At 36.7% G+C, this 14,763-nt stretch overlaps 2 protein-coding genes across 9 annotated transcripts in view; one reads left to right on the top strand and one right to left on the bottom strand.

The window, feature by feature from the left end:
* Window positions 1-14,763, top strand: part of RPS24 (ribosomal protein S24) — a 773,435-nt gene that overhangs the window by 722,025 nt on the left and 36,647 nt on the right. The window lies entirely within an intron of this gene.
* The window catches only part of POLR3A (RNA polymerase III subunit A), a 39,729-nt gene continuing 30,714 nt past the window's right edge, over window positions 5,749-14,763 (bottom strand). For both annotated transcript variants that reach the window (XM_052676749.1, XM_052676750.1), the window contains 7 exons: window positions 14,172-14,265; window positions 13,977-14,069; window positions 13,323-13,487; window positions 12,843-13,007; window positions 12,405-12,536; window positions 10,947-11,079; window positions 5,749-8,455 (listed from right to left, as the gene is read on the bottom strand). In XM_052676749.1, the coding sequence (XP_052532709.1) occupies window positions 8,307-8,455; window positions 10,947-11,079; window positions 12,405-12,536; window positions 12,843-13,007; window positions 13,323-13,487; window positions 13,977-14,069; window positions 14,172-14,265 (931 nt within the window). In that variant the 3' untranslated portion in view covers window positions 5,749-8,306. The remainder of the gene's footprint in view (window positions 8,456-10,946; window positions 11,080-12,404; window positions 12,537-12,842; window positions 13,008-13,322; window positions 13,488-13,976; window positions 14,070-14,171; window positions 14,266-14,763) is intronic.

Consider the following 14,763-nt stretch of genomic DNA (forward strand, 5'->3'; position numbering starts at 1 on the left):
TAAATTATTATAAATACCAAGTTGTGTCTAATTTGAACAATATTTATATCCAATCCCCTATTTTCAGAGGGGAATCAACGTGTTGAGCTGGAAGCAGAGCACCTGCCATTGCAGATTTGTCACTGGGGAGCTGGTGAAATTCAACAACAGCAAAATATCCTTGTTTTATATAACTCCATTAAAAAAAAAACAAAAAACAAAAAACAACAAAAAAAAATCACACACCTGAATACTAAATGGAAAGGAACATACAGACAGTGTCCCAAAATAAGCAGAAGCATCTGAGACAAAGTCCTGAGCTGCATGTGAAGCTTTAAGAAGGATTTGGATTAAAATGCTCCTTCCCAGATCACGTCCACAGCAACACTGTTTAGAAAAATGTTGTATGACTGTTTGAAATGTAGAGAGGTGCATTAACCAGAGGGGGATTGATGGATATGCATTTATAAAGCATATATCAAAGCTTATCCAGTTCTGCTGAGTTAGAGAGAGCTCTTAAATTGGTTTCCAGGGGACTTGGATTAATCCCCAACATGGTAATGAAAATACTGTGCAAAAGAATAACTGAATTAAAAAGCCTCCAACTCTGCTAGGGATATTCTGCTAAGGATAAATACACCTCACCAGCAAGGCAAGCCAAATATTATCCTTTTAACCACTGGCTATTTGTACTAATAGAACTTCTAAGCTTCATGCACCTCCCAGGCCATAGAGGTTGAATCTTCCTGCCAATATTCCGTTACATTTTGTTGCAGCAGAGGGGCAGTCTGACACAACGGTGTCTGACATGGAAGTGCAGATGAACCAAAGGTGTGGAACTGAATTCCTCCATGTGGAAAAAAGGCACCCACAGACATTCATCAACACTTGCTGAACGTTTCTGGAAACCAAACAGTGAATGGGACACAGGTGGTGGGTAGTGGTTCTCAGCAATGGCAACAGCAACAGTAGCTCACCACCACCACTGCAGTCTTCTACAAGTGCGGCATGCAGGCTTTTTCTCATCTCTGGTGAATACGCATCGCTAATGGAGGTGGCTGTGTTGAAAGATGGTGTTTTGTAGCTGAGAATTTGCTTCATCAAATAGCATCATTGTGCTCTGTCTGTTGTTGTTTCTACGGAAATAAATAGAAGGCATTCCTTTCAGAGCAACCTATGGATTTCCCAAGGTCACACAAGCGTACAGCAGGAGCAGCTGATCCTACACGTGCCTGTCACCACGCTTCTGCACTGAGCATCTCTTCTTATTCTCAACAGAACACATGCAAACACAGCAAGTGAAACATCTGTGCTGGGTACACAGGAAGGAACAAATGCAGGCCAGTGAGAAAAGCAGAAAATTAAGCAGATAAAGAGTTTTCAGTGATGACAGAAAATCCCATCTAGCAGGCATGCCCTTTATTTCAGTTCAGAGCACAAACACACTTCCTTACATAACAAAGTCATCAGCTCAGAAGTTATTTGACCATAATGGTAATTTTGATGGCAGTACATTTCCACATCCAGATGTGCTGAGGAAGTGTTTTTTCCTCGAGTGGTTTAATTATCCTCTGGGCCCTCGCATGGCTGAGCTGAAGCCAGCCAGTGGCACACTATGGTTGACATAGCACTGCTACAGGGAAGCTGTGTCACCAGTAGTGACAGCCACCAGGGCCCAGAAGGGAGAAACAAGGACAGGAAGAAAACGAATAAATGTAAAATGAAACTAGAAAATGCACTGCAGTGGCCTAAGTCAGAAGAATTAAGTATCTTCTTTAAATTGAAGCATAAAGGAAGTCCGTGATGGAACTGGAAAATATTCGTATGAGCTAGAAACCTGGAAGATTTGCTTATGGTAAAAAGACTTGTGGATTTTTCAAGGTACCTTTATGTATATGCTGCAAACACTTTAATATCACTGCACTGGCAAATTGCAGGGGTCAAGTAGCAAGCAGCATAAAGAAGGTTCTCTGCCTTCTGTACCTTTCATGATCTCACTGCAGAGCTATGATCAAGGCCATTCCCACCGCAGCAAAGACCAGCAAGAGTTTCCAGCAGTACTGCTCAGATGTGAGCACAACACCAAACAACAAATCAAAAGAATTTTGAAGTTTCACATATGCCTAATGCTAGCACCTTCTGGGACCATTACAGTTTACCTCAGGGCAGTCTCATTATTCTGTATTTCTTGGCAATTAACTTTCTTTATTTTACTTTTAACAATTGCACAATGTAACAGTTAAAAAAGGGTATAAGCAGATAAAAATACTATATACGTGGGAATATTAGCTGACCAATACCCACTTTCCCAGGAAGGAGAAAAAAATATCTGCAGTAAAAAACTCAGCTACCTGCTGCTTTCACAACAGCTTCATTTCTGATTGCCAGTGTCTCCAGTTGAAAAAAACAAGCAACATGGAGGTGAAATGAACCTGGTTCAGCAGTGCATGCCAGCTTTCAGCAGAAAAAGGAAGCCACTCACAGAGGCTGCACACCCTCCAATCTTTTACTTGTGTACTAGGACTCACCAACACTCCTCAGTGGTGGTAAGCATTCACTGCAAATATAGAATCATAGAATTACAGAATGCATTGGGTCAGAAGAGATCCTTAAGGGTCATCTGGTCCAACTCCCCCACAGTGAACAGGGACACCTACAACTCAATCAGGTTGCTCAGAGCCCTGTCCAGCCTGACCTCAAATGTTTCCAAGGTTAGGACATCCACCGTCTCTCTGGATGATTGTTCTGTTGCATCACCACCATTATTATAAAAACTTCTTCCTTGTATCCAATCCAAATCTCTTCTCTTGTAGTTTGAAACCATTTCCCCTTGCCCTATCACAACCGGCTCTGTGAAGGATCTTCACAGACATCATAGCTTCTCTTCTAGTGGGAGAGGCTACACCACTAGCAAATTAACTAATGTCATTTCCATCTCCTGGCCTAGCAGCAGGAGTTTCAAACTATTTAAAAATCCTCAAATAAGCATTTTCCTGGAATACTTGTGATCTAACCAGAGTTATCAACACCAGATTCCTAACTGCCCCACTTTCATATATTTGTATATCATCTTCTGCATGGACTGTACTAGAATTCAATGTGCAGTTTTTACACTTAACTGCACGTCACTGTAATTCAACTGCTGTATTTTCATACCATTAATTGAATGACTACTATAACCAGACCGTACTGATAACTGAAGGAAAATTCAGTTATTACTCATTATTAGTAATCACCTAGTGAGTAAATGACGATTTAACTATCAGTTGTCTTAGTCTGATTTCCAGTAAAGATGATGAAATCTGAATTCTGAGAAATACACGTTCTTTTTCTGTCATTTCCATTGCTTCAATAGGATGGCTTCTAGAGATTACTAACATCTAAGTGCCACTTCACCTAGTTGGCATATCTTTCTACAAATAGACATGAACTTCCAGTCTATTCCCATACTTCTTTGTTATTTTTTTGCGTTGTCTTCCACTTTTCTTCCTTCTATCTTCAACAACTAGAGAAACAACTCTATTCCCATGCTATGTCAATAACATGTACCATCATTTCTTCCAAAAGCAACAAACACTCTAATGTTGCAGGCTTATAAGACTCACAAAACAGACTCTTTGGATTAAGAAGCATCTTTAAGCATTTTATGAATACAGATGCTTTATATTAGGGCTGTTCCAAAAGCAGTATCTGCTAATTACATTGGCCTATGATATCACAGGTGGATATTGGTGGTATGGCAACAGAGGTTGAACCTTTCCAACAATCTCCCATTACATTTCCCTGCAGTCTGAAAGATGGCAGCAGGGGGACAGTCTGATACAAGGGTGCCTGATATGGATGTGTAGATAAAGCAAGAATGCAGAATGGAATTCCTCCATGCAGAAAAAATTGCACCCATGGACATATATCAACACTTGCTTGAATGCTCATGGAGACCAAACAGCAGATGTGAGCACAGCAAGGTGGTGGGTAGTATGGTAGTGACAGCAACATGAAAGACAAGTTGTGTTCCAGATGGCCATGCACAGCTGTCACATCACAAAATGAATGGCATTTCAACCAGCTCATGTTCACAAATGGCTAACGGTAGTGAAAATGTTGAAAAATAACCCTCTTTGTAACTGAGAATTTGCTCTTCCAAACAGTTTTATTGTGCATGTTGTAACTGTTGTTGTTTTCACAGAAATAAACAAGAAGCATTACTTTCAGAGCAATTTATGTATATAGCTATACCCCGTAATCAGAACAAAAAGTGGTTTGGACAATGCTGTATTCAAAGAATATCACAGTCAGCAGAATTCTGAAGTACAGTCTAAGTTCTTGTACAAAAGACCCCTGTGAACTGAGTTACACAGCAGAAACGCACTCACACAGCTACAGCGACTTCATAGCTTTCAGGCAGTGAAGAGGAAGTCATCTTTCATATGTTTTGCAGTTTGCAATTGTGAATACACACAAGACCACCTGTTCCATATTATATTCAGTCTTAGACATTGGTATCTTGCATCTCTCAGCATCACCTTCAAGCATTGTTCAGCCAGCTTTGCTTCAGTGCTCTGCAGCAGCTGCAGAATGTGAGATGATACCCAGTGAGCTGCCAGAACTTCATGCTTCTGAGAAAATCTTGGAGCTATTATTTAAACATTCACTATAGAGAACACATGCAGACAATAACAATTCTGCATTTTTATAAGTTATTTTTTAAGCAGGATGAGGCAAAAAAAAAAAAAAAAAGAAAAAAAAAGAAAAAAAGCCTGTCCCAATTCGTGAAAGAAGCACATCAGGACTGTTTTCTCCTCTACCTTCCTTCTTCACATATACTGTTTTGACAGGTTACCTTCCTTCTCATAGCTCCAACATTGGAAAAAAACAAACAAACAAAACCAACCTTAATCAAAAATAGAGAATTGCATCTCATCTTTCTTTTCCAGAAACGACAGAATGTGATCTAGTCACACTCCATGGAATACTTCAAATTTTGTCACTTTGTTAGCTACTAGAAACCTTAATTTTCACAAGCACTAGCATTACTGAAGTACAAGGGCTGTTTGGTTTAATTTTGTTCTTTTAGATTGTCCTGTGAGATTTGGATCTTCATTCAAATAGTCAAGATAAATTTGCTCTGCAATTACATCAATGCTGTAACCACGTCTCAGTGACCCATAAAGTATTTCTTCACTAAAGCATTAATTTTTTTTTTTTTTTTTTTTCTGATTTGATCCCTTTTAATTTTTCTCATCTTATGCAACAAAAAATCCCAGGCAAATTTTCACTACAATATTTCTTCCCCTTCCACATTTTGATTACTGACAGATTTTTCCAGGTCTAAATACATAGTTTCAGCTAATCCTTTTCAAAATGCAATATTCATGAGTTATATTCTTCCCAGAAGAATTTAGGCACATAAGTAGATACTACTGAAATCTTTGTCATTTGCTGAGTTTCTAAAGGCATTCCTGTCTGCAAGCACAGTGATAACCAATGCTACTGAGGAACTGCCTACTGCAATGGCTCTTTGAGCCACTGTTTTTCTTCCTTTAAGCAGCACAGTTAGATCCCAAACTGTCATCACTTTAGAAGGACAGCAGTAGTATATTAAGCCCTTACTGATCTCTCTTTCCAGCTACCAGAAACTTCTTTTTTGGAAAACTCAGTAATTGCCAGCTGTCTTAACTAAGCAGATGAGGAGGAGAGAGAGGGTCAGGTCACCCATAAATCTATTATGCACAAGTTATAATGCATCAATAAACAAACACAAGGTTTACATTATAATCTCTGCCTCTTTTTATTGTCATACTATAGGCCATGATAACAAATGTAATTTACTGAATACTTAAGACATACAAAAGAGTAAAGCCACCATTTCAATAGCTTCTTTTCATCATATTTACAGACGAAAACTAGGTGGCCACTCATACCAATACAAACTTCACACAATTAAAATTGCAGAAGAATCTCATAAAAATGCCAAGCTCTTTCATGACAGTTTCCCATGACAAAATTAGGTACTCATCCAAAGGAAAGCTTTACTGGCTTGCTCTCCTTTTGGTCCCTACCTGTCCTATTCTCCTACACATGCAAAAAAAAAGAAATAGAATCTACACAGACAAATTGTTAAAAGGCAATCTCACTGAGATCAAAGAATTTTATTTTGAATTCTTAGCTGTTAAAACAGCAAAATACACATGGCTTTCAGAGCAGGTACCAAATGCATTACATTCCAAATCTTTACCCCGCCAAAATCTATACAGAAGAATATTTCAGTACTACATAAAAAGTACAAAAACGTTTGAGAACAGCAACACTGAATTTCACATTGGGTCTTCTCTGCACAATTTGATGAATTAAAAAAAAAAAAAAACACCCTAAGAACAGAGGAATTTAAAACAATTTAAACAATTTAAAACAACAGGTTTTACATTCTGGTTAAGTAGCATTACACTTCTCCTTTGGTGCCATGTCTGCAGCACAGACTCATTCCTTTTAAATGCTTTTTAAATGCTAGATCATTTAGCCACCTTGTCTTACTTTAAGAGTGTACAACTTGAGTTCCTCTCTCTACTTTGCTTTTCTTGACTGATGTTATAAGTGCACTCCTCATCCAAGTACTGCCGACAAGAAAAAGAACCAAGACAGTTTCTGTCCACAGAAATGAAGTTTAAACATGCTACAACTGAAATAACTTACAATGTGTATTCAACTCTGAAAACCAGTCTAATAAGCTAAAGATTAAAACACTTTCAAATGACTCATGTCCACACTTGAAAGCAGCTTCGTTTGTATTTCTGCTTTATGTATCAAAATGGGATTGAGTTGTTCAGACAACCCCACTCACTTATAAAACTTCCAAAACAAAGACTGCTTTAAGTTGCAGATTCTAGCAGTGTAACAACAAGTGCTATATTATGAAAGACTATTTTTGGTTCATCATGTTCTTATAATCATCTTTGCAGAATTTAGCAACTGTTTTATAATCTGCCACTTCTTATAGTTATGTCCTAAAGCACAATCCTGGGGAGGAAAACACCATTTCCTGGATAACAACTTTGGATAAAGGAAAAATAGAGAAAGAAAAAACAACAAGCTAAGAACAAATATTTCAGATGCTTTTGACACCACTTCTTAAGTTAACACAGAATAGGGGAAATCGACAACATGATTCTAGTTTTCTTCAAGTCTCACTCCTTAGGAACTATAGAATGATCTCTTCTGCTTGTTAAGATGACATTTCCAAATACGCAGTGTGCAAGCTTCCAGAATACTTCAGCAGGTATTTTTTTTAATCAAATCTGAATATATCTGTCCAGTACTGAGTTAAGAACAACTTTAACTTGTTAACAGTAATGAAAACATCTATACATAAAGCAAGCTATTATATTGCACAAATTTTAACAAATACTTAAATATAATTACTCTTCACTTCTGTTTGTAGCCAATATTACAGTTTCATAAAGTATACTTTTCTCACAGTCATCAGTTGCTCACAATTTCCTTCAGCCTCCAGAATAACCTAGCTCTCAGGAAATAATGAGCAAGTTGTGGAGCTATTTTCCCAAACACATGTAGCTTTACTATGAGGTTTTAGCTATACTACTCGCTTACAAGAAGTTTGTACTGCCTACAGAACCACAAAGCAAGGCAACAGTAGCTTTGACACTTGAGATCCACCCACACAGAGCACATACTTCCAAGTACAGCACTTCCTTTCCTCCAACACCATGTTTTGACATGCTTTTCAATGTTTGTTCAGCCCTGCCGCAAGAGCACCCGAAGGGAATTATTTCTCATCAGTTTCAGTTATCTAGATACAAATCATTTCTTAAAAAACCCAAAAAAAAAACAAACAAACAAACAACTGCCTCAGATATTGTAACATGTACATTATATTCTAAGCACTATTTTTACTTTATAGGCAGCAAGAACTGCATGCCAAAAACTCAGAACTTTTCTTGTGACAGTGAAGAAAAACTTTGATGCTGGTTTGTATAGGAGCAACTAGCCTGGGAAGTAATTCCCAGAAGGTACTAATAACTTCGAATCATTCCAAAGCATGTTTCTATTTTTATTATTTGTACCATGGAAAATGCTAGCACACGAAGAAAACCATCAACTGAAGTACACTTTACATCTATTTCCACTCTCTGGTACAGAGAAATTTCTCCTTTTAAGAGACCGTACAAGTAACAGATGTTAAATAATTAGGCAATTCTTCTGCTAGTATTTCACTTACCAACTCAGTTATTGAAACACACAGAACTGATAATACACATTCATTAAGATCCCTCTTTTTTTTCCCCCCCCCTACCTTCTATTATGCCTAAATGTTATGTAACAATGGGGATATGAAACTCATTATTATCAAATACCAGAGGCCTCCTAGGAGGGGTTGATTCTTTGTCTGCTTTGTGCAAAAGCTTAAAAAGTCCTGTTCCAATATTCATTGGGATTCCCATGATGATGCACTCAGAAACACCTAGAGGGGAAAAAAGCACACCAACACACTGAACACATGAAGAACAAAAGTTCAGATAAACTGTAATTGCTTTAACACGCCCATTCTGAACATATCACCTATCAATCTCCTTGAATCTCACATGTGAAAACCAATCTCTCTTTACTAGATTAAATGTTATGCTTATCAGAATGTTTGATCAGTATGTTATTCAATGGGCGTTACTTACATTCTAAATTGGTAAAAATTCAACCTAACTTCAACATCATCTCTGCCAGTAACAGCACCAGAACGTTAGATTTTAAAGATGCATTTCACTTGGTGACAGCACCAGAAGGTGCACAGCAAATTCACTTTATATCCGTTTTCTGAGTTGGAGAAAACAATTCAGTCAAATCTGGCCCTTCAAACATCTGCAATTTTCCAGTGAAAGAGGTGTATTCACTACTTTAGTTTGTTGTTTTTTATTTATTGCAATTTCTTAATTCAAAAACTGCTTGGTTTGAACTTAAAGATTCAGTCTGTCTGCTTTATTTTCCTTTGCTACTAAGTTTCCACAGCAATGTACTGACATATCAGACACTCTGATGTACTCAATTTTTCTAATGAGCATGCCATATTAAAAGTAAACTATCAGAAATCAGGTTGTTTTTTTTTAATCTCTTCAGACTTCTAATCCAAAATAACACACACACTCTCAGAAATACGAGAATATGATCCTTCTCGTATGCATTAAAGAAAACCAATCCACTACAAGCAACAACAAAAACAGGTAATCCTATGGGCAGTAAAAAACAGTGCATTTGATCAAACATTGAAGACTGAAGGTTGAAGATTCATTTCCTTAAAATTCTAGCAAAATTTTACTGATCTTTTATGTCTACAAATGAAAATTCAGTATTTTTGCTCTTAGCTGATCGCTGCATTCTACTATAATGCTACCAAGCATTATATACTTAAAAACCTTATGCGTAATAGAAATCTTAGGTTACTTACTGTACATTTAGGCCTACTTCTTTGAACTGCCTTTGCAGCATACTTGTTAGAATGTATGAAGGAAATACCTTTCTAAAACCTAATGAAATAAAGCTTTCCTGGTTTCACATAGTAATTTTTCAAGCAGATCCAACTCCTGAACCATGGAAAAAACATTTAGATTGAGAATCATTCTCCCCTAGCAATACTTCAATTTAAACAATCAGGAGCCCTTTTCTCCCCATATCCTTTTGTAGTATCTGGCATTAGTCACATACAGCAGGAAACATTTGAACAGAAAACGTTGCTGTATCAAACAAGCCTGTTATATACACATGCATTTTAGCATATACTAGGATTTTCCTCTGCCCACTAAAAGCTGGCATTAGCAACACACAAAAAATGCTTGTCTTTTAGGTATGTAAAGCATTAAATCAGCTGTTCCTCATTTTCTCAGTTGAAAAACACAAGAACTTCAGAAGCCACACTGCCCAAAACTACATCCACACATTCTGTAGAAGCACAGATTTGAAATGCCATTCAGTTCAGCACCTATAGTTGATACTGAGCACCTACTCATTTTTCTTGGCAATGATTAAGTTCTCCTGTTCTGGAGAAGGAAAAGTGTGACTAAGTGTTCTCATAGCAATTCAAAGGTAACTCGTGATGACCAGGTCAGGCAGTTACACAGCTAGTTTTCTTACAAGAAAGATCACTTTCTAAAACCAAGATCACTTCAGTCTGAGGAGACAAGCAACAATTTTCTGTTCTGTCCATTCTGTTTACATATTGGAATCAAAATATTTTTCCTAAAAGGCAACATGAAAAGATCTTTAGTTTCCACACCATTCAAAACCAGATTTTACTATCTCAGTGGGAATTCTGAGAAAATACTTTATTTTCACTACTGTACAGAGTGGAATCAGTTCTGCACAGTATTTTTGCTTTAGCTTTGGACAGAATTTTTAAAAACATTACTGAAATCCCACTCATGTGAAATGCTGGACAGCCAGAAATTGTCAGAATTCTTAAAATGCAGACAGGTTATATAAAGATTTCTAATAGATATCATGAATTCTGAAAAGATTCTGTCTACAAAACACTGAGTAAGACTGACTACACTTTAAGATCTTCAAATACACATGAGCTAGTAAATCTTAGTGTATCACAGTTGTTTTATTAGAGTTTCTTGGTGCTAATGAAGTATAATGAGGAGTTACAGCTCCTGGATGATAAACCTTAGAGACATGATGAAGAGCATAAAATCTTAGGCCTCTCCTTTTCTCAGTTTAGTTTAACAGCAAATTCACATAAGTAAACTTGCTTAAGCAACATTAAACAGATGTCCAACTGCGATTAGTACAGAAACATATACCACACTTCTAGAATCAAGAAATACAGATCAGTCTCAGACCTGACATTTGTGACACCTAAGTTGAACAGAAAGCTTAAAAATGCCAAAAAATCTAATATACTTTGAAGAGGTTTAAGGCTATAGGGTAAGGACCCAAACTACAACAGGATTTGCAATACCTACCACAAACAGAGTCCTTCTGTCCAAAGTAGGCAGCATCAAAGAGATGGTCTGCAGTCTTTTCAAAAGAAGCCAGCATTAACACACTTTCCTTCATTTTTGCCAGTCCAAACCTGGTAATACCCAGCACTTCACCCTTGATTGATGGAGAAAACCAAAGAAAGAAGCTCAAGGTCAATTATGCTTAAAAAGAAAAATAAAGTGAACAACAAAAATGTACTTTTTTATTCTAACAAGTACATAAGACATGTAGTAGATAAAGCACTAGCTGCTATATAGCATTTTCATAATATGCTGCTTCACAGCTAAGCATCTTCAAGTCAGTAGCTCTACAGTAACAAGTACTTCAAAAGATATTCATGCACTACAGAAACATATAAACTCTAAATAAGGTATTTTGTGACACAAGAGTATCAAGACAAGAACGAAACAAACAGACATGAGAAAAAACACAGATAAGCTAGTTGCTGTGCTACAAAATTCTGTGGTGTCTTAGACTACAGCTATGAAAGCACTATACTGAAACTATTGCCTATTGTCTAACAATAAATCTGATTTCAGCTGCCAGAGAACAACAGAACATATTAAGTCTTCATTTGTAAAATCTCCCGATAAAAACACTTCTGTTTTTAAAACTATCTTGATGTATTTCTGCCTCTGTTTGTAACAAACATCCCAATTATAACAGACTCAATGCAGTTTTGTGGCGAAAGAATGCACGGTAGGAGCCCAAGAAGTGTAAAGTGCTGCACTCTGATGCCCTTTTTCCCATTGTGTGGCAGCTCTGCACAGCCAGCCCCAGGGACTGCTTCTGCTCAGTACAACAAAGCCCTACAGTTTTGAGAGAGGTCTGAACTTCTTTATGCATTTCCCTCAGATCAAACCCTTGTGCTCTGGCAGGCAATAGTGGAAAATCTGACTTCACTAAGTGGACCCAAATACATCTGAAAAAACATTTCGGATGTGAAGTCAAAAAAAAAAAAAAGTGAAATCAATAACAAACAGATAATTCTTTCATTAAAAAGTTCAGGAAGTTTCTTGATACTCTAAATGCAATCTGATTCTATTTGCAAGGTCTGTATTCTTTGACTTCTATGCACAGTACAGCTGCTTTGAACCCCATGTAGTGTTTTGCAAGGAAGCCTTAAATCGCACGCAGAATTACCCAGCTGATTTTCACTCTGCTATTTTTAAGCTTGATTTCTAGTATGAAATTATGATTCTCTATTCATTGTATCAACATGTCTTCAATTAAAATAGAACTTTCACCCACTCCCCATAATTCATCAGCCATTTTTGTTTGATACACAATCAACAATATTTAGTTGGTACAAATTACAATTCATTGAACTTTTAACTGATTCTTATCTCCCTGTCTGACTCAAGATTATCAATGATGGTAAAATTAATATGTATAAGCAGACCAATGTTAGACTGAAAAAAATAATGCACAGTACAAACCTTGTAAGTCATAAGATCAGACAGCAACATAACATGCCTCCTGTCAATGCTCATACCATGGTTCACCATTGTATATTGAATCTCATTGATAATGGTGGTTCGAGCAGCTTCAATTCCAAGTGTTTTCTCTACCTACAAGAAAGATTACATAGAATTAATGAATAACCTTAGACAACATGTGTGCCTGAACAAATACCACCCAATGTCAGATAACACTGACAATAGCATTTTGTACACCTTTGCTTTAAAAATATTTATTAAAAACTCTGAATTGTGATGCCAGTCAAATTATTCTCGTGTTAATATAACGCGATAACTATTAATGAAGTCAGACTTCATTATAAATAAATTGCAGCATCTGAACACAAAAAAGCACTTGTAATAAGGATGCTACTGGAAAAACAAAACCAGAACACAACTATACCAACTGCACCTTACCTCATAAGTGTTGTTAGAGGATGTTTTTGTTCCTTTCACTCCATGAGTAGCCATAACAGCTCGCAGGTTATCACCTTCAACTAGAAGTTTGTACTTTTCCTTACCACTTTGTTCATCAATATGGATGACAGCACGGGAAACCTCTGGTATACCCTGCACTACAACCTGCACAAAACAAAAAACAGGAGTTATTTCAATGTCTACAGTAGTGCAGTATAAAACAGAAGCCCTAATCAGAATTTAAACCCATTTTGAAACTTCACTCTTTGGAGCAAATACTAAATTTAAAAATATATGAAATCAGATTTTGGGCTCTTATCCACAGTACTGTAATGACATTCATACTGTACCAGTAACCTTACACACTACCTATGTTTTCTATTTTATGCTATCACACATCCTCACATACAGACCCATATCTCTGAATTATTATTACTGAATATCTCCCAAAAGAACACAAAACAAAGGCTTTGCTTTAACCTTTGGTAGTTCTTCTTTCAGGGACTGCAACACATAATACATTGAACTCTTGCTATTTTCACGAGGCGTCACACATACAACTGCTTCTCCATGGACAGCAACATCTCCAGGCTTCACTCTGAGTTTAGATATGCAAATTGAGTAGCGCACAGTCTCCGCATTCACCTGTGACAAGCATCAGTCAGCAACATCTCAATATCTCAGCATATGTAAATCTGCTCAAAGACATGTAGTAGACAATATTTTGGCCCTCCCAAAGGAAAAAAAAATAAAAAAATCAAGAAATGGAAAGCAAAAAAAAACAAAACAAAAAAGCCCCTAAAATTACTGTTAAGTTACATGATACACCAACCTATGCTGAAGGTACATATAGGCCTGTGTTCCTAAAGATGGGAAAAAAATTAATACTCGTGCACTGAGAATAACACGAAGAAATGAATTTACATTCTCATTTCCAAATACATGAAAAATTATCCACTTCACTAGTAATAAAAAGGTAAAAGATACAGATGTAATAGAGCCACAGAACATCCTTTCTATTTCCCCTTTCATAGACTTTTCATTCTTTTCTTTCATTTTTATTTCTGTGAAAGGATTAGGACACCCTCTGAAACCTTCCAAAAGCACGTTCTGGTTAAGAGCTGAAAAACCCACCTCTAATCTCAGTAGTCTAATGCGCTCCAAAGACAGCTTCACTAGGATGAAACAGTCATCTGGAAGAAACACTTCTTCAATATATTCTGATATCTTGAAGATGAAATAGTTAGCATATAAGGATGGTCAAAACACTTTATTGTAATTGACTAGTATTTATATTTAAGACATTACCAATAATACAGTTTTTCCTACCTCTCCTAACAAAGTCTTCTCAATTCTTCCTTTAACCAGGCGGGCAAAATCAGGATCATCATCTGTGTCCAACTGTGCTGTTATAATAGGTGTGCTACAAAGAACAAGCACACAAGAAAACAGAGGTAGAAAATTGCTATACTAGATCAGAGATGGCAACACGAATTACAGCTCACCTTATGAGCTCTAAGAGTGGCATTTAAGAACATTGAAAGACTTTTAGTCTTCTCAGACACATAAAGAATATTCATGTACTTTAGGTTGGTAAAAATTAAGCAAATCCACAAAAGATTATAACAACACAATAGTTACTATTTTGATGGCCTACACTACTCTGGTATTATTTAAAGAATAACTTCAAGGATATGCAGGTAGATTTAACTATCACTAAACACTAGAAAGCTTCACAATACGACAGATACCAGCAGAATAGTAAAAACTTGAGTAAAAAATTTGTCTCAAATTTCCAAACAAAAAGCAAAACAAACACAAAATTGTTCTATTTTTCTGGCTTTAAATCACGTAGTTGCAAAGACATTAGATTCTTCTTCTTTGGGTATTGCATGGATTCAGTATTGCCTAGTATGATACT

This window comes from Tympanuchus pallidicinctus, unplaced genomic scaffold (genome assembly GCF_026119805.1).
Source record: "Tympanuchus pallidicinctus isolate F22 unplaced genomic scaffold, pur_lepc_1.0 scaffold16, whole genome shotgun sequence".
NCBI lineage: Eukaryota > Metazoa > Chordata > Aves > Galliformes > Phasianidae > Tympanuchus > Tympanuchus pallidicinctus.